Source organism: Brachyhypopomus gauderio, chromosome 7 (genome assembly GCF_052324685.1).
Source record: "Brachyhypopomus gauderio isolate BG-103 chromosome 7, BGAUD_0.2, whole genome shotgun sequence".
Lineage (NCBI taxonomy): Eukaryota > Metazoa > Chordata > Actinopteri > Gymnotiformes > Hypopomidae > Brachyhypopomus > Brachyhypopomus gauderio.
In genome coordinates this window covers 23,852,364-23,873,504 of record NC_135217.1, presented here as the reverse complement: position 1 = coordinate 23,873,504, position 21,141 = coordinate 23,852,364, and the positions used below count along the sequence as shown (strand labels likewise).

At 40.4% G+C, this 21,141-nt stretch overlaps 2 protein-coding genes across 4 annotated transcripts; one reads left to right on the top strand and one right to left on the bottom strand.

Annotated features, from left to right (window-relative positions):
• The first annotated feature begins 395 nt into the window (after window positions 1-395).
• On the top strand, window positions 396-7,949 carry LOC143519390 (xin actin-binding repeat-containing protein 1). 3 transcript variants are annotated; one of them, XM_077012771.1, is made up of 4 exons: window positions 396-519; window positions 2,111-2,253; window positions 2,763-2,804; window positions 3,370-7,949. In XM_077012771.1, the coding sequence occupies exons 2-4, from the start codon at window positions 2,212-2,214 to the stop codon at window positions 7,708-7,710; spliced, it is 4,425 nt and encodes a 1,474-aa protein (XP_076868886.1). In that variant the 5' UTR covers window positions 396-519; window positions 2,111-2,211; the 3' UTR covers window positions 7,711-7,949. The 3 variants fall into 3 exon arrangements, with proteins under 3 accessions (XP_076868886.1, XP_076868885.1, XP_076868884.1); XM_077012770.1 differs by having other exon boundaries at window positions 425-515; window positions 2,091-2,253; XM_077012769.1 differs by having other exon boundaries at window positions 433-519; window positions 2,091-2,253.
• A 2,207-nt stretch (window positions 7,950-10,156) lies between these two features.
• Window positions 10,157-20,201, bottom strand: slc22a13b (solute carrier family 22 member 13b). The gene is made up of 10 exons (XM_077012767.1): window positions 19,703-20,201; window positions 16,243-16,346; window positions 14,570-14,724; window positions 14,306-14,474; window positions 13,111-13,231; window positions 12,930-13,024; window positions 12,121-12,335; window positions 11,224-11,332; window positions 10,883-11,092; window positions 10,157-10,794 (listed from the first exon to the last, which is right to left on the bottom strand). The coding sequence occupies exons 1-10, from the start codon at window positions 20,072-20,074 to the stop codon at window positions 10,716-10,718; spliced, it is 1,629 nt and encodes a 542-aa protein (XP_076868882.1). The 5' UTR covers window positions 20,075-20,201; the 3' UTR covers window positions 10,157-10,715.
• Window positions 20,202-21,141: the final 940 nt, after the last annotated feature.

Below are 21,141 nucleotides of genomic sequence, written 5' to 3'. Positions count from 1 at the left end.
GAGTGTTAGGGTGAACACAAATGCTAAAAAGAGCGAGATTTATTGAAGGACATTCCAAATTTGGCATCATATAAACAGGCATTGGTCAAGTCCATAAGTAAGTCTGAAACGTTAACATATTCGATGCGTAAAAACAATCTGAAACAAAAACACAAACCGTATCAAGACACTGAATATACTTCAACATGCAATCCTAAATGGGGCTGTATGAGAAAACAATGATCAGCACAGACCTGACTCTGGGTTCCAAGATTGTGCATTGTTTCATCACTACATGCCTCTGAGGCAGTGATTGATTCGGACTGGTGGGCTAGTGGTGGTCCACAGACTTCCCAAAATAACTGAGTGGCCCTAACCCTAGGGGGCAGATAAGAGCCTCAGCTGTCACTAGGACGCAGGCAGCCATGGTGGTATTCACACACATGGAAAGGCCAGAGTGTCAGTCTGAACAGCAGGCTCAAAGACAACAGCATTGGAGCTGAATTGCAGACACAGAGCAGAAGGGCACAGTGAAGGTTGGTGAGTACATATCTGTTTCTTCAACACAATCTTCAACGCTTCCTTCAGCCTTCATTTTCTCATTCAGGTTCAGGGTGTTTTCAGTCAGGTTCAGACATTTTTTGGCTTTTTTTTTTTATCTCAAATGATCCTGCTTGTTTCCGGACAAGTGCTAATGACTGTGCTAATGTGGTGAGGTAGCTCCATGTTTCCTCCTCTGATTTGACATTTGTGTTTTGTTTTGTTTTGTTTCTTTATGAATAAATATGGAATATTGTATCTAAAGTTAGCAGCTGTTCATGAAGTGTATAGACAGCTTATCACATGATTAAAATGTGCTTGCAAACAGAATGCATTGCCACTGCCACTAGCTCAGCCACACACACCCTAGTGGGCTTAGCACGGCCATCTACACTCACTAGAATGGACACTAGAATGGTTTTGCTAAAATGGTTTTGCCTGGCCACCAGTTTACTTCAAATATGAAAGCAGACATACATTTTCTACCCATTACACTTTATATACACACAGTCCCTATACAACAAACTATGACATGATCATTCACAAACATGATCTCAATATTTTTTTAGACATCAAACATTTTAAACAGCCTTTATTTGTAAAATATTTATTTCTAAAATATGGTATTAATAAAAAATGTTCATTTAGAATTCATGCTAAGATATTGCACTGATACTGAACCAAATATAAGCAAGGCCTACGTAAGAGTCCTTCTTTGGTCATTTTTATGTGACTGTGATTTGGCCTGTGACTGTCATCTGTTAATCTCACTGGTATCTATGACAGAGTCACATCTTAGCTCATAGCAGTTTCCCATGACACCCCAGACACCACACCACTGTCTTACAACCACAGCAGCTGTTTGTGTTACCATAAGGGGAATTGGTTAAGAATTGTCTTACTATAGCAAATAGATCAGTAAAAGCCTATGTTAGCTTCATTTCAAAAATAAAATGATGTCCTAGTTCATTCTGTCAGTTATTCATGAAAGGCCACAAACTTACTATGGGACAACAATGACTGATGAGGATGACTTTTATTTTGTAAATGCTATTTCATCACATTCTGCTACATAAAATATCACGTAATTTAATGCACCACAAACAAAATTAGTGCCATCTACATAATCAAAGCACATCAGTTCATATTTGTTTAATAGGATGATGTTATGACTGGCATCATCTAGAAGTGAGCGGATAAATCAGAATGAGGTTGCAGGCCTAATGGTGTGTGGGTGTAATCTGGGATGTGGCTGGAAGCCATACTGGTAATGTTGACAATGCTGCTTTGATTTCACTAAGGCTCAGTAACCCTGATCCTCAATTCTATGAGTAGCCAACTGCTGCTGGCTCCATGGGTCAAGGGGCCGGTCAAGTGTTTAAAAAAAATAAATAATTTGCTTACCCAATCACATCTATTTCCTTCTGACCAAGATATATTACCTTGTAAATCTCATACATTCCTATTATATGGAGTAACAGGGGCACAACTGTGAAAGCACAGCTGTTACAGCTTTGATGTCTGTTTTAAAACACAAGTCAATATCATAACCTGATTTGTTTTATATTCAGATTTTTCTGTTGAAATACAGATGGTAAAAGGAAATCAGACCAAGATTTCAGGGACAGGGCCTCTCTGTATGGACAGAAGTCCCTAGTTTCTGAGAAAGCCATATCTGCTCTATATCAGTCCATGCTGGCAGCTGCAGACCCCACAAGGAGTCTTTTAAAACCAGTAAGTACATTTTGCATTTAGTGAAGTGGGGAGTCAGGGTTAGTATAGTGGGGGGTCAGGGTTAGTATAGTGGGGGGTCAGGGTTAGTATAGTGGGGAGTCAGGGTTAGTATAGTGGGGGGTCAGGGAACAGACGTGTTTAAGGCAGGCATGGGTGGGGCTAAGGGTGGAGGTGGGTTCAGTGAAGTTTAAACATTATGTAGGAAGAAGTTTCTAGATTTTAACTGCATTTTTAGGATTAACACATAAATTATTTACTTAATTCGTGAGAATGTGAATAAAACCCAGGAGTTCATGATGTCTTTATATCCTTAATTTGCTTTCATGTACCCATTATACTTTGTTGTGATTTGCTTTGTAGCTCTCATCTCAATGGTATCTGTAACATATTAGATACCATAATGGAAACTGGTTCAGAATTGTCAATGCCATTCAATGAACTGTTCAGTACAGCATAAATACAGGATAACAACAACAGCATCAATAATAATAATATGATTTATCCCACAGGAACAACATTTTGCCTCTCCACCCAGTCCAAAAGTTGGTGAGGTAGGAGAAACAATCCTTAATATACATTTGAGTTCACTGAAATGTTCATATATCCAGTAGGAAGATTATATTGCCATGTGTATGTCTTGCATGAGTCTTAAAAATGGTAACTATAGTCTCAACTTTTGCAATTGAAAAATTTGCAATCAAACTAGTACATCTACTACTACTAAATCTGCTACCACAACAATCTATATCCACTACATCAGTTACATCTACTACTACAGCTGAATATAGTACATCTACTACTACTGCTACATCCAATACTACATCCACTACAGCTACATCTACCACTACATCTACATCTATTATTGTAACTACTACTACATCCACTACTACAGCCATTACTATTACATCTACTACTACAAAATACTGCTATTACAGCTACCACCATAGTAATGATTTCAGACCTGTTGAAACATTTGATATGGAATGCTGTTTTCATTAGTAATTTTTTTCACATTCTAACATTCTGCAAGCTTTTCAGTAAATGTGTGTATGTTTAAAAATAATAAAAAATACTCAGTGAGCTAATATATAGTCCATTCTTTTGTTTCATTTTAAGATGGCTGATGTAGCAGAAAAAGACTCACAACATATCACTGAACAACATATCAGTTCAGACTTAAAAGATGATTTGACTCAACCAAAAGAATCCATTTCACCATCCAGTCCCCAGCCTGACAGCCAGTCGCCGACCCCATCATCCCCTGTAAAAGAGGGATTTACCACACTTTACCAACAAAGACAGAAATGTGAGCTGAAACGCCTTTTGAAACACACTTACCCAGAGATGAAGGGCCTGGGCCACATGGTGGATGAGGAATTTGCAGACTTACTGAGCTGTGGCATATCTCCAGATACTGCATACCAGGGTGAGGTCCATTCAAGGTGCATGATGTTTGAAAATGGAGCCTACACTACTGATGGCACTCACTTTAAAGAAACCCATTTGATGGAGGGGAGTTTTCAAGGTGGGAATGTACCTGAGAGATCTTTGACCTTTGACTCTCGGGAAGAGGGGTCAATAGCGCATTCCCCTTTAGGTTCTGCAGACACCAACAAGCAGCGGATGTCAACTGACCCACAACATGACCTGAGCTCAGAGAAAGAACATGAAGCTCTTGCTCAAGAGGAGAACTTCAGAGTTGATGTTAAAGCCACTTGTAAAATGTTTGAAGGCCGATTATTTGATACTTTGAGAGACAACATGGACGATATGTTTCCAGGGAGAGTAGTTATCTCTGAGGAAGAAAAGGGTACTGTCCAAAAACAAATGAGAGAGACTTACCAAAATGACACTGTCAAAAGAAACAGTCCTGTTGACATTACAGACATTGCAGACATTACAGATCAAGATATTGGCAAAGTGTATCTAGGCATATCTAGGGCCAAAGGGATCTTTGAAAAGGGATCAAATGAGAATGAAAACCATTCTTCTGCAAATGATACCAGCACAGAGGATGAAACTCTGAAGACAAACGTAAAGAACAGAGCGCAAATGTTTGAGTCCATGCCTCTGGACATGATCAATTTCCAAAATGAGGCAGCATCAACTACCACAGATGAGGGTATTAGCAAGTCCTTGGCTTCTCTTCATAACTTCAACGTGATTCATTCTCATGGGATCCTTATTGAAGCCACTGAGGCTGCGCATGTGAAGAAGGTAAGCTACAAATTTTGGCAGGACAAAGGTCCTGAAATTGAACACGAGGAGATGGTTATGGGTAGTATTAAGAGCATTCTGCTTCCAATTCTGGCAAGAGAAAATCTCCACTCGCTCATCACCTACCTAAAAGAGGATAATCAAGGAAATGTGGAGATCAAGAATGTGGAGGTACCAACTCACCAACTTCCATTCACAGTGCACCAAGACAAGGAATTCAGAACTACAAACATGGTTCAGGTCATCGAAGACATGCTTGGTCAAGGGACGTGCCCAGGAAAAGGCATTTTGATTCAAGAAAATGGGATAGGATCAGTGGATACATTAGTTTATACTCTTTTTAGACAGGAAAGGTTTGATAGCATATGGATGGAAAATAAGATGGAATCAAAAGAATTACAAGTTTTGCTAAGTAGAAATGACGCAACACCAAATCCATCTATCCACGTCGATGCCTCACTTCACGAGAGCAGCACTAATAATGTGAAATTGTTTCAGAGTTGCACTGAAAAGGGAAATCTGGACGATCTAAAGAGACTCCAAAAAAGTTCATCAGAGGAAGATCTATGTTTACCTACTGTGGAAGGGGAACAACATGTTGGAATTGCACTTGGTAGTTTCAAAGTAAACAAAGCCGTGTCTGCCACCAATCCAGACAATGGCGAGTCCTCTGTTAGGTCTACAAAAACTATCCCACAACCTTTAGAAGAAGATATGTCAGCCAATCATAATTATCAACTACCAAATCACAAAAAGAATGAGAAATTTATCACAAAATGTGAAAATGTTAAAACTAGAAAAGTGTTGCACAGTCAATATCTTGACAATATGTGCAGTGAAAACCCAGATGAGGTTATGGAACATCAGGCAGAGCTGAAGAATACTGCAAATGATGAGTTCTCAAACCTTCAAGCTGCTATTGTGAGTCTTCAGCAGGCCACTCAGGAGGCAAAAGCTCTTCAACAAAGCATCCAGGGGAAGCAACAAGACATCTTTCCAAGTAAGCTAACACATGATATCATTGCCATTGCTTCAGAAAACCAAGAGATCTCAGCTGCTGGGAAAAAAGGTTATACTGAGGAGGCTGAGTGCCTAGAGAGTTCTGAACAACAAAAAGACAGAGAGGAGTGCATGAAGGGTAGTGTTCAAGCAGCCCTTGATTCCCTGTGTAAATCTAGCTTTAACATCACTAAAGGGGACTTTAAAGCTGCAATGATTTATAGGAACTCAGGGAAATCTTACGCAGGGTCGAACAAACAAACAGATATGGAGATGGGTGTGAAACAAGCTGGTATTGTTGCACCCTCAGAAGAGAACAAAGCTCATGTGTTCAAGCCCCTGCCTGGACAGGTGATTGTAGATGCACAACAGGGGAGAGGTGAGGCAGGCCAAGGCCATCTCACAAATAACCCAACAGCAAACCCCCCTATGACCACACAAACAGATCCACAGTCTGCTCTACACAACAGTAAAAAGCCCCTTGGACCAAAGCCAGTCATTCCACCGAAGCCAGACCATTTAAAGGTAAACATAAGCTCTTCAGTGGCCATTCTTGGGTGTGCAACAAACAACAGAAGCCTAAATAAAAGCCAAGCTGAAGTAAACTCTGCAGCCTCTCTTGAAGAGCCTGCTCAACTATGCCCAGAACTCAAGCCAGCACAAAAAGCTGAGTCATTGAAAGGTTCACAACATAATGCCGATGTTGAACAATCAGAAATTGGTTGTGCGTTATTTAATGAAATGGAAACACATAAACAAGTGAGCCAGGGTCATATCACAATGGAGGGACCTGAGGGACCTAAAGAGGGTAAGATAAATGCATTAGAAGAAAGTCAAAGAAATGTTCCAGACAATATGCAAGACGTAAATGAGACTCATATTGGATTTCATGCCGCTCTACAGAACCTTAGGATAAAGACAGGCCAGACCACAGCACCAGTCAAGCCCAAAAGGATCAAAATGGCCACAAGCAGCACTACTCAAAATCCTGATGTTTTACAGATTCACACAAATGATGCAAAACCAAAGCAACATGATGGGGAACACGAGGGCCAAGCAGAGACCAAAGTAAAAATGAGGGAAAAGAGAGTGAAAGGAGAGAGCGAGGGCAGAGTGAAGGGCGAGAGTGCAGCAGAGCGACGGAAGAGGCTGTCGGTGCACATGGACGACATCATGAGAGGAAACACAAGCACCGCCATGGACATCTTTGACAAGCTGAGAAAGCAGGAGGAGCTGCAGAACATCCTCTCCACAGTGGAGGAGATGGAGGGAAACACAAACCAAGAGTGCGTCAGGGACCTCAGGGAGATTTTAGAAAATGTGCCAAACTGGGTTGTATCAGAAGAGCACATGAATGATGTTGAGAAAAAGAAAATAGGAAGATCTGGAACAGTCTGCGATCCTGAGATGATGTCATCCATGGAGGTTGCGTTTGGAGACCTGGAAAAGGCCAGTGCTGCAATTATTAATTTAAAAGAACAAACACTGTCCAGACTTATGGACATAGAAGAAACCATTAAGAAAGCTCTTTTATCAGTTTCTACACTGAAATCTGACTCAGACATTGCAGGGCTCTCTGGCCTGTTCAAGGAGTCCATGATGAAAGAGCATAGAATGCCTTTTTCAGGAAATATACGAAAAATTAGCATTGGGTCAAGCAAGTTTTCCAAAGCCCAGAGTCTGAATAATTTAGAGATCCTCAGGAAGACTACTGCTGAAGAACCAGCCATTAATGAAGAGAGATCAAATTCACAACTCAATATTCCAACACCTAAGCCAAGGTCAGGGTCTCCTTCTTCACCCTCATTCATTTCCATCCAATCAGCTGCCAGGAAGAACACTGAGTCACAGGGGGTGCAAACACCTCCAGCTGATGTTCAGGACTCAAGCCCAAAGTCTGAGACCTTTCAGACGTCTGCTGCTCTCAAACTCTGCAATGTTACACAGAGAGATTCTTGCAGCCATTCCAATGACAAGAGGCAGGTGAGCACACTGGAAGTGCAAACTATCCCCAAGGGAGAAACGGTCATCGGCACCAAAACCATAAGAGAGAAATATGAGGAGACAGATCATTTTGGCAACAAGTTTTACTCCTCCAAGACCTCCACTGTTGTGACAACTCAACCTGAAACAAAAACATGTTTCAGAAGACAAGTTATGAGCAGTCCTGCAACATCAGAAATTAACACATATCCAAGGATCAACACACCTACTTTTAAAAGGGATCAAGCGTCTTTGTAAGAAAAATAAAGTCATAAGGAAACCTTCTGTTTTCAGCTTTAGTGTGTCTGGTTTTGAAATTTTGAGATTTATGGTTATGTTATGGTTTTAGTGGTAACTCAGTGTTGTTTTTTAATATATAACATTTTAGGTAGATATTGCTACAAATGGAATTATATATTTCGGTATAATGACTAGATAAATAAAAGAAACATAAGGTGAGTGTGTCAGTGTGGCACGAGGGTCAGGGGTCGGGGCTGTACCATTTCAGTCAGGTTATCTTTTGTACTTCTTGTACTTCTGTTGTAAGGTTTTAACTAGTAAAAAAATAAAAATGGATCTTTTATTAATTTTTGTTTCCTTACAATGTTTGGGGTTTTTCATGCTAATTTGAGCTAAATATTTATTTATTTATGATGCAATATAATACAAAATGCTTGAAATGAACACTTTAGTGTATGCAATAAATGCTGGTTGCTCGAATGCTTCCAGACCCAAAATCCTTTTACCCTCACTCTGACTGTAGTTCCAGCCAGCTGTCCAGGACATGTGCTATGTGTGTCTCAGATCTATTTACTCCATGGAGAAACTAGCAGCAAATAAATTCATTTTCGACAAAATTCTGTAAGCACTGCAGAAAGAAACTCAGGTAAACCCCTTAAAGTTAAAAATGGTCCAACCAACAGTCGTAATGACTTTATTAAAGCTAAACACGTGACCTTCTGGAAAAGAATCTGTGTTTAAACAATAACATTGAGAAGCAATAGAAATGAAGATCAATCAATCAATCAATCAATCCCAGAAACCAAGAGCAAATAATATAATTGTTTTCAAAACCATACTATAAAAACTGTTGCATTTTTTAAATAGCAAATAGCAAACTATATATTCAACATAAACAAATCAAATACAAAATAAATACAAATGATACAATTTGTAGACTGATTTCGATCTTTGATTCTAGTGTTTAGTGACTATGCTCCACTCTGTGGAAAGTTTTCCACTGCCACCAGATGTTTATACAGAAGTGCAGTTGTGATGAGGGCTGGGGCTATCGTCAACAAGACCTGCTGGCTGGGGCAAAATAAAGCAAATGCCAGTGATGTCATAGAAACCCAGTGTACCAGGATGCTATGTGTACGTGTACAGGAATCTTGTATGTACATGTACCAGGATGCAGGGTTGCCAACTCTCACGTATTGAGCGTGAGACACACGCATTTGACCGTTTTCACACGCTCTCACGCCACACTTCCGATATCTCACGCCGAAAAAAATATCCAGTTTATTTACCTCAGATCCACATATATGATTCAATACGTTACTAGTTCGCTAGCTCTGGCGCCATCCACCGGCGATATAACACTGAATCTGTGTCCATTTTACGTTCGACAAGCCCCCCCCCCGCTCAACAAAATACACTCGCCACCGGCTCCAGGATGCTGTGTACGTGTTCAGGAATCCTGTATATACATGTACCAGGATGCTATATGTAAGTGTACCAGGATCCTGTGTGTACATGTACCAGAATCCTGTGTGTACATGTACCAGGATGCTATATGTAAGTGTACCAGGATGCTATGTGTATGTGTACGTGTACCAGGATCCTATATGTACATGTAGCAGGATGCTATGTGTACGAGTACCAGAATCCTGTGTGTACATGTACCAGGATGCTATGTGATCATGTACCAGAAGGCTATATGAACATTTGAATTAGGATTTTGTTGGATTCCAATTTTTTTATTTTATTTTATTTTGAATAATTCGTTCAGATTTTTTTATAACAGGCTTATATTTGAATGGTACACATTTTATGCACTATTCCTAAGTATCTTGACTGGGTTTTCAGCTTTATCGATGGAGTGGAACTGTGACGGGGGTATAGAGGCGGCCAATGGTTGCATGTCAGAGTTTTTATTATCCATGACAAAAGATACGTAACGAACACGAAGCAAAGCAAAAAATGCACAAGCTCAAAAGAGCGATGAACAAGCGAAAATAAAGAAGGGCTTCTCCTTAAGGCACGTCAGTGTGCAGCTCCGTTCGAGAGGCGACGTCCTCAATGAATGTGCAGCACAGGACTGCACGACCTGTGGGGATATGAAGGGGTGCACACTGATAACATACAGGTGTTAATAATCAGGTGATTTGGACTGGGGTAGTGGCTTAGTGCAAGGGGACGTGTGCAAAGTGCGTGAGCATGTGGGTGCACGCGCCCTCTGGTGGCCTCCTGGCCGACCCACAGTGACAGGAACAATTCTGGAAGAACCCTATAATTAACAGATGGGAACCCAGTTCTGAAATTACCTCTGAAATCCTGTAGTGACTCGTTCCAATAATGCTACAATAATGCTACATTTAGAAGAACAGATTTAGTTCTACATAAAAAATCTAATAAAATAATGTTTTAAAATGTTGAGTTATTATAACTAATCAATTTATAATAACTGGGTCAAGAAGTGACCAGAATGAAATTCATCATAATGATAAAATAGAGACTTATTATTTAACATGAATTATACTAGCACATAAACCAAAAATGAAGGCTAGATATTTAGCTATTGACATTGCATTTTAGAAAACATCATACCACTAGAATGGACTTCCAGTCAAATATACAATACAGTGGAATCACTTGTTTGATGAAACTCAATGAATTGCTCTCTTTGTACTTTGCATCTATTTTTCATTTCATTACAAATCCATTATAATCAAGTGAGCAAATGTACAGTCATGTATATAACACTGAAGCTATGAAGACGGCGTACAAGAAAAATGTATTAAAATAGTGATAAATTCAAATTCTAACATTCTGGGGCATTCTAACATTACTGGTATCTTCTGGAAAGCAAGTCAGGTAAAATAATCTCATATTTTATATCTGGAACATTTTTGTTGCAGCTGCCAACTTATTGATTAATGACTGATTAATTGATCGCAATTGTTGAATGCTTTAAAGGTATACATTTAGTTTTCAGTAATAATGATGCATGTGTGTTAGAAATAAATTCACAAAGAAACATCTCAAAGTTTGGTGCTCTTTACTGTTTGGTCACATGCTTTATAATGACTGACATCATTTCCAACACTTCCTTCCATTGACCTACAAATAAGAAATAAATACAAACATAAGTTTAAGAAGTTTGATTTTTCACAAGATGTATGTATGTGTGTTTGCCATTAAAACTCACATGTCCTGGAACTTGAAAGCATCAGTATGATCCTGGAGCTCCATGTTCAGGGTCTCCGGAAGCATGAAGCAAAGAGCTCCACCCAGGAACGGCAAGCAGCCATAGATCACCATGGGGATAACATGATGATAGACAGCCAACAGGCCAATGAGTGGAGCCAGAATCCCAGCCACACGGGCACACATGGAGTTTAGGCCTATCCCATTCTGTCTGCAGCACAAGTTAACATTCTAACCATGGCAAAGAAACATTGCTGTAAATAGTACTGACTACTTGTGTCAAAAAAGGAATTATAATGATTTTTACTAAATGTTTAGATTCCCTTATCATTAAAGACGTACCTGACCACAGTGGGATACAGTTCTGCAGTGTACACATACACAATGGAAAATGATGCAGCTAGTGAGAATTTTCCTATCACTGCTATGACTGTGACAGCCACGGGGTACTCTGTGATAATAGAGGTTTAAAGTGAAAGGACATATCATTATAGTCACCATTTTAATAAACCATTTAATTTAACTCATTAATGTACCTCCTTATTACAATTTTCAGACAGTGACGTTAGCGTCTATACCTAACACAGGAGCTAACACATGTGAGGGCTAACACACACGGGGGTTAACACATGCTTCCTCTGCAGCCTGTCTAGATGCAATGGTGATGTACACCTGGTACACCTGGTACACCTGGTACACTTAGATGTGCTTTTGTCCTTTTCTTTGTTGCACTCACATTACCTCACCCTCATCAACATTACCTCACTAACATTATCTCACCCTCACCACTCACCCACATTACCTCACCCCCACCACTCACCCACATTACATCACCCTCACCCACATTACCACTCCCCCACCACTCACCCACATTACATCACCCTCACCCACATTACCTCATACACATTATCTTGCCCTTACAACTCACCCACATTACCTCACCCTCACCCACATTACCTCATCCACATTACCTCACCACTCACTCACATTACCTCACCCTCACCACTCACCCACATTACCTCACTCTCATCACTCCATCACTCGCCCACATTACCTCACCCTCACCCACATTACCTCACTCACATTATATCACCCTCACATACATTACCACACCACTCACCCACATTATCACCCTCACATACATTACCACACCACTCACCCACATTACCTCACCACTCACCAAAATTATCACACCCTCACCACTCACCCACATTACTTGTGTGCTGTATGTTTGTGTACCTGTTGGAATGGCGAGAATTACTAGGCAGGCTGACCCTCCAAGCAGCAGCATGGCACACTGGCTTTTCTTCCGGCCAAAGTGCTCAATGAGGGGGAAACTCCCGAGCCGGGCGGGAATCTCTGCGATGCCAAAGATCAGCTGAGTCAGATAGATGTCCAGGCCAAAGTTCCCCACATTCAGACTGACTCCATAGTACACGAGGCTGGTCACAAACCTGATGACAGAGCAAACCAGTAACTCATGCTCAATTTGAATTATGGTGAATTGATGGAGTATTTCAGGGGTGGCCAACCCGTCATAGACCAAGAGCCACTTTTCTTACTGTGTTACGGCAAAGAGCCACATCGTACATGGGCGAGTGTAATCTGTTGAGCGGGGGGGGGGGGGGGGGGGGGGTGGCGAGTGTAAATTATTAGCTGTGAAGACAGTCAAATGCGTGTTTTCCACTACGCCGGTTTAAAAAGTATTAGCGGCTCGCTAGGCTTGTAAACTAACCGCGCACGACGAAAATGTAGCAGTGTGTCGCCCCGTTTGTGCAGGTGAGCCCGCGGACCGGCTGGGGAGCCGCATGAAACCAGGCAAAGAGCCGCGAGCCGCGGGTTGGCCACCCCTGGAGTATTTTATACAAATACTTTCAGAAACAACATATGTCTGCACAATTTCTAAAAATCCACAGAAATTTGAGGATTCTGAAATTCTGAAAGCACACATGCCAAATATGCATGTCCAGGGCTTTGGGGGGTTGTGCAGTTGAACACTGTTTTGAATATGGTCCAGGGATGGCAGCACTGACAGTGTTTGATCTCACCAGATATAGCTCAGGATGAGAGCCCTCTTTCGCAGGTCCTTCAATCTGAACAGGTCCAGCATGCTGCCTGTTCTGGCTGTGTTCTCTGCCTCTAGCTGGTGGGTCATTTGTTCACATCACATTTAAAGACCATGTAATGCTGTTATCATGAGAAATTCTGCTAACTAAAACACAAAACAACCTTGTCAAGAAGAGATTCTGGAATTTTCCTTCCGTTGATTCGGGCCGCATTCAGGATGGTCTTCTTGGCCTCGTCCTGCCGCCCCTGTGTGAGGAGCCATCGTGCTGACTCTGGAAGGATCCTGGAGCACAAATCACACCTCCTTTTTTCCTTTTCTTACTTCTCTCCCATGGAGACTGGTCACATTTTTAAAACAGCTGGAATTACACTGTTCAGGTGGATGTTTTGAACCATTCTTGACAGCACACCTTGCTCTCAATCTTAGGAACATGGCCTGTGTGTGACATGCAGCTGTCACATTGCAAGGATAACACAGGATGCAGTAGGGGTGACCTTCAATAGTCGCTGATTCAACTATTCGATTGGAGGACCCCTAGTTGACTATGAACGTCATAGTCGAACGTACCATCCCGTGAACGTACATCCCGGGTGCCCAAGGATGCTGCTAAGCATTAGTTGTTACATGAAATGTCTTTGTTTTTGTTATGTATAGACTTTTGTCAAATAAAATCATCCTAATTTCTCTTAATAAATATTTTAAATGATATGTGCACATTAACAATAGGCTTCTTCCTTACTACACATTAATAAATCACACTGCAGTTGCTCAATCCAAATGAGCGGTGCGTCTCAGCAAGTATGCCTATAAACATTTTTTGTTGTTGTTTGCTTTAAACCCCGTTACTTGAACCTTTACTTGTAATTTTTTTGCTGTTGTGTGGCAATTTTTTAAATTTTTTCAGGCAGGCATATTTTATTTAAAATTTTTTGACATTTTGCACAGTGCCTGTCTGACAAAGTTCGATATGCGCACTGCGCACTGACGGTGACTTTTTTTTTTGTTAATATTTTCTAACGTTTCATTAAAAAAAATTAAGTTAATAAATAAATAAAAGCTGAATGAAGCCAACCTACCATGTTTATTCATTTATCAGAGTGTTTAGGTTTTTCTTTTGAAGTGGAAAAAAAACACATTAGGTTGACGAGACGGATGAACACATACACAAACAACTACACTCACAGGAAGTACATATATGGACATGGACTACATATACACACGCCCAAAGGGAGGAGTCCGGGACTGTAACAGCAGCCATTTAAGCAGCAGTTAATGAACTTTTCTGAAGCCAGCAGCCAATATTCAGCTGCCTTGGTTTGATGGAGATGGGTGCTGGGAACTGAGTGCAGGCTTTACCAGTAGTAGACACAGAGGAGAAGAGCTGGAGCTGACAGAACCAGTTGCAAGATCCTCCAGTTGTGGATACCATAGGCCACCCCCGACAGCAGCATCAGGCCAAGAGCGTAGCAGCAATGTGACAGGATGGTGAAAAGGGCCCGTTTGGATGTGCCACACCATTCTGTGCCTAAAACAGCAGGAATCAGTAGATCAGTCAAGTGTGTCAATAACTGTGCTGCAAAATCACTTTTTTTATAAAATTCACATTTAAGCAAATGATACCTAAGACGTAGGTGTTGATGGAGATGCCTGAAACGCTGGTACCAATCACAAAACGCAGTGCCATGTAGACATAGATGTTGGGTGAAAAGCCTGCGCCCACACCAAAGAGGAACTGAAGAGCCAGTGAGAGCAGAGTGACCGAGCGCCGCCCATACCTGCAGAGGAATTACACCACCTTACACAACACCACCTTACACAACACCACCTTACACACCACCACCTTACACAACACCACTTTTACACAACACCACCTTACACACCACCACCTCACACAACACCACCTTACACACCACCACCTTACACACCACCACTTTTACACACCACCACCTTACACACCACCACTTTTACACAACACCACCTTACACAACACCACCTCACACATCACCACCTTACACAACACCACTTTTACACAACACCACTTTTACACAACACCACCTTACACAACACCACCTTACACAACACCACCTTACACAACACCACTTTTACACAACACCACCTTACACAACACCACCTTACACACCACCACTTTTACACAACACCACCTTACACACCACCACCTTACACACCACCACTTTTACACAACACCACCTTACACAACACCACCTTACACAACACCACCTTACACCCCACCACTTTACACAACACCACCTTACACAACACCACCTCACACACCACCACCTTACACCCCACCACCTTACACACCACCACTTTTACACAACACCACCTTACACAACACCACCTTACACAACACCACCTTACACAACACCACTTTACACAACACCACCTCACACAACACCACCTCACACAACACCACCTTACACAACACCACCTTACACAACACCACCTTACACAACACCACCTTACACAACACCACTTTACACAACACCACATCACACAACACCACCTTACACAACACCACCTCACACACCACCACCTTACACAACACCACCTTACACAACACCACCTTACACAACACCACCTTACACAACACCACCTTACACAACACCACTTTACACAACACCACATCACACAACACCACCTTACACACCACCTTACACACCACCACCTTACACCCCACCCCCTTACACAACACCACCTAATACAACACCATCTCACACACCACCACCTCACACACCACCACCTAATACATCACCTCACACACCACCACCTTACACAACACCACCTTACACCCCACCACCTTACACAACACCACCTTACACAACACCACCTTACACTCCACCACCTTACACAACACCACCTTACACCCCACCACCTTACACACCACCACTTTACACACCACACACCTTACACACTGCCACCTTACGCAACACACCTTACACACCACCCACCTCTCTGCACAGCTCGATTTAACAAGAGTTAATTGACACGGGCAAGAGTGTGAAGTTTTGTGAAGTTACATGAAATGGGAACTGCAATTTCAATTATGGCAGCATCTCGGAACAATACAGTTAGGGGATTGTATCAGTTATTTATTTTAAAATGTACTTGTCCCTTGCTGACAGTTTTTGATTAGAGAACATATGTATCTGTCTAGGATATATATGTACCTGTCTTGGGCCTAGATGTACCTGTATGGGGTCTGGATGTACCTGTATGGGGTCTGGATGTACCTGTATGGGGTCTGGATGTATCTGTTTGGGATCTACATGTACCTGTCTGCCATTGTTCCAAAGATGAGTGCTCCAACAAGAAGACCAGCCATGTACACAGACTGAGAGGCTTCGTTGAGACTCTTACTATCACACACCAGGTTAAACTGAAAGGAAAGAATAAAAGAAAATGGAGAAAGAGAATGTCTCCAGTTTTTTCAGATATCTTGAACACTTCTCTGATGTTGTTTAGGTACTTTATGTGTTTAATATGTATAAAGACTAGAATATGTATAAATATGTACAGTTAGGTTAATATATATATTTGGACAAAGACATTTTTCTAATTTTGGTTCTGTACATTACCACAATGTATTTTGACCAAGACAATTTAGATGCAGTTAAAGTTAAGACATCACCATGGATATTATTCAGCGATCATGACTACTGTTGTCTTCTGTGGACGTCCAGGTCTTACGATCACCAGTGCTTGTTTTCTTTCTCAGGATGTACCAATCTGTAGATTTTGCCACTCCTAATATTGTAGCAGATGGGTTTTTTCTGTTTTGCAGCTTGAGGATGGCTTGCTTATAAAATTGCATTTGAGTCAAATGTCCAATTACCTTTGGTCCCTTTAAAAACATGGTGGCACACATTAAGGAGCTGAAACTCCTAAATCCTTCATCCAGTTGTAATGTGGATACTGTCAAATGAAAGCTGAAAGTCTGGACTTTATATCCATGCCCATTATATAACTATAACTTGAATATGTTACAATAAACATTAAAAAATGTATGCTGTCTAGTGCAAGGAAAACTGCATTTATGAAAAAGTTTACTACTACTACTACTACTACTAATAATAATAATAATAATAGCTAAGAGGCTAATACTACTACTACTACTACTAATAATAATAATAATATTAGCTAAGAGGCTAATACTACTACTACTACTACTAATAATAATAATAGCTAAGAGGCTAATACTACTACTACTACTAATAATAATAATAGCTAAGTGGCTAATACTACTACTACTAATAATAATAATAATAGCTAAGAGGCTAATACTACTACTAATAATAATAATAGCTAAGTGGCTAATACTACTACTACTACTAATAATAATAATAGCTAAGAGGCTAATACTACTACTACTACTAATAATAATAATAATAGCTAAGAGGCTAATACTACTACTACTACTAATAATAATAATAATAGCTAAGTGGCTAATACTACTACTACTACTAATAATAATAATAATAGCGAAGAGGCTAATACTACTACTACTACTAATAATAATAATGATAATAGCTAATAGGCTAATTCTACTACTACTACTACTACTACTACTCCTACTAATAATAATAATAATAATTATTATTATTATTATAGCTAAGAGGCAGTTAATGCTAATAATAACACTAATAATAATAATAGTACTAATACTACTAGTAGTAATAATAATAATAATAATAATAGCTAATAGGCTAATAATATTCCCTATAAAATAGCTTCAACTTCCGTTTTTGAGATACTATGACACACATACTGTTTTTTTCCTCATAAAGAAAAACCACTGCCTGTTGGAGGGAGATTGCTTGGGTTAAAACTTAACAATTAAACAGCACCACCTACTGGTGCACCTGTTTTGCATTCACTGTTTCAGACTAATTCATATGGAAGCCGAATCATGGGAGGACAATTTCTAAAAATAAAAACTGAAGGTCCTTTAATCCTATGCAGAAATTCGCAAAGGAGACTCTGAAGGAAAAGGTACCATTCTACTTTAAAACCTCAATCATTGTCCTAATGCCAAAGCAAATTCTTAGTGACCATTTTAAATGACTGTGGCCCAATAGCACTCACAATGACATGCTTGGAAAGGCTTATTAAGGACCTCATCTGACCCAGTTTGTCTCCGACCCAAATGACCCCCTGAGGAGGCTTATCCACTGCACACCTCTCGATCATCAAACACCTGGAGGACAGAAGAATTCATGTACTGTATATAGAAGCTGGTTGCGAATTCCAGCTCAAAATTCAATACAATAACCCCCCAGCACCTGATCAACAAATTGGGGTTGCTGGGACTGAGTACTCCAGTATGCAATAGGACTTACTAGACTTACTGTGGGCAGGCAATAACACATCAGACACCATTACACTGAGGACTGGTTCTTTGCAGGAATGTTTCTTGAGCTTCTTTCTGTTTTCTCTGATGACACATGACTGATGCGTCAGATTTACATCATAAATTACGCCGATGACACAACTGTTGTGACCAGTGGTGGCTGGTGCTAAATGATTTGAGGGGGGTGCAAGCAAACTCAAATATCAAAACACATACTAAGGTATCTTTCCATGAATGCCAAAGGACACGGTTTTGAGGGGGGCGCAAGACCCTACAGAGAATAATGAGGACACGCAAGAAGATCATTGATGTTTCCTTCTCCTCTGTCATGAATATTTACAACACACAGATCTTTTGTGCAGAATGAGACACTGCAGATGATCCCCCACAAACATCACCCAAACTCTTGATTCTCCTACCATCTAGGAAGAAGTACCGAAAGCATTCGGACACCAACAACCAGACTGCACAACATCATCTTCTCCAAAGTCAACACACTTCTCAACTGCCAGAAACCAACAACAAATGTAACAAAAAAATATGGCCTGCATTTTATATTTATTCTACAACACTTCTGTTCATCTGCGTTGGTCCTGTATTTCATTCACTGTCTACACTTTTGTTCTTCTGTGTTGGTCCATGATCCTAGATGAATGATATTTTTGTTCTACCAGAGTGACAATAAAAAAATCTCATGTCCTCTTCTTTATTAATTCTCACCACATATAGAGGCATCACAGAGAGTGTTAGAGACTACCTACATTTCTTTGAGGGCATTATAAAGAAAAGCCCTGTACAGTGGAAGGAACCATTTGGTCACCGTTCCCACGTATTAAGGACTTTCAAGGAAGACTCCACCCACACCTTTTGTCCATCTTGTCCCACCGTAGCTTGTCCCTCTTCTCTCATCTTCTAAGGCAGTATTGTCAGTATTCTACCAGAGTGCAATATTTAAAATAACTGAATCCTGAATAGTTTATAGCTGAATCAGTGGCCATAGTTTTATACTGCACAGGAGTTTTATTCTTATCACATATTTTATAACAAAATTACTGTCATCCCTACTTTTAGTTTCTTGTTTATTACCTGTTTAAATTGGTACAGCTAAATAGCAACTTAATTTTGGTCTGCTAACCTAATTGAAACTAACCCTAGTTTTATGCCAAAGAAACCTTGAATCTGAAATATTGGTGGTCCTTATGAACACTGGACACCTGATACAGGTGTGCATGGATAATGGTGTGATCCGTGTAAGATTCGTTTCAATATTCAGCAAGCAGCAACATCCTGTGTTTAACAGAAGCTTGAATATTTAACCCCAACATTATGCATTTTACCACAATATGTCTGAAACAATAATTTATTATTGAAATACACCAACATACCTCCGTGATTAGAGTGCTGCTGTCTTGAGGTGAATGGTAGATCCACCCATCTCTGCATTTTTCTGTTTCATTTATTCCATAGGCTTTAATGGTTTCGATGTCAAGTTGAACAGGAGTGAACATTCTACAGGATTCATATCCACCATCATCCACAGGGACCGTCAGATTAAGCTGTTCCTCGTAAGTCAAGTTTGGCCCTTGTTTGAGGATCCAATCAGTGTTACAGTTGTGTGGAAAATTAAGCCCAGTGAACACCTGACTGAACATGTGGAATGCTGTGAAGAAGTTAGGAATGCATACCACCACCAGCAAACGTTTCTGGAATGTCCCAAACTCCCCTACAGCTGATAGAATCTGTCCAAAGGCGATCATCTCTGTTACCGAAGGACAGAGTGAATGATTCCTCTGCACTTAGTGCTAGGAACAGCAGTTCACCCATGTGGAGATAAATTAACCTTTAAACTCATAACATCCTAGTTCCGTCCTAATCCAACAGCCGTGAACTCACATGTCTGTGATCTAACGTATCACATCTGTGTGGGCAAAGGAGAACAAAACGCTAAAGGTCAAACACAAATTCTTAAGTTTTCCATGTTGGAAAAGCCATAAAATTTAGCACTATCCATTAAATAAAAGGCTGCAAGCCCCTGTGGAGGGCTGAGAGGAAACTGCTGCGGTCAGACCGTACAGGCCAATGCATTTTATAAGCATGGGGGACTTTGGAGTGCATGTGCACAAGAAACTTTGACACTAATCAAACAGGAAACAATCATCAAAGAGATGCATGTTTTAATGTTAATTTTTTTTTTTTTTTACTGTTGTGGCAAGTCACATCCATTTCTGTAACAATCTATACACCTATAACAAAACTAATATTATAAACCTAAGTTTAGACAGTGCAGAAGGGGCAGAGGAGGTGAATAAGTACATGATTGTTAGAATACGGATGCAAAAGTCATTGAAAATGCCCAAATCGTTTCATTAAGATTAATTAATTTAGCAAAACATTCAACTGTCTTACATTAATTTTACACTTTCAAGTGGTGTCCATTAAATTACAAATGAATCTTTCTGATAAATGCTTTCAATATAAGGAGGCAGCTGAGCTTTTAGTACAGTGCACACATTCTGCTGTAAAACATGCTATCTTGGGGATCTCGGCCATATCTCCAGTTATCTGCTTGGTTCTGAGGAGCGCCATAAACACTAAATCGACACGTGCTTTTAACGTCACCTTTCCTGGCCAACTGTCCTCGTGTCCACACAACTAATTCATTGGTTGAATTAGCAAACCTGTACATGGAGCAATGGGACAAGCACTAACACCACAGGTACTGCAAGAACTTTCAGTAACATATTAATAACTTTTCTTAACATATTAATAACTGTAATCATGCAAGGTCCATCAGCTCTTGGTCAATAATGTGCAATCATCCCTC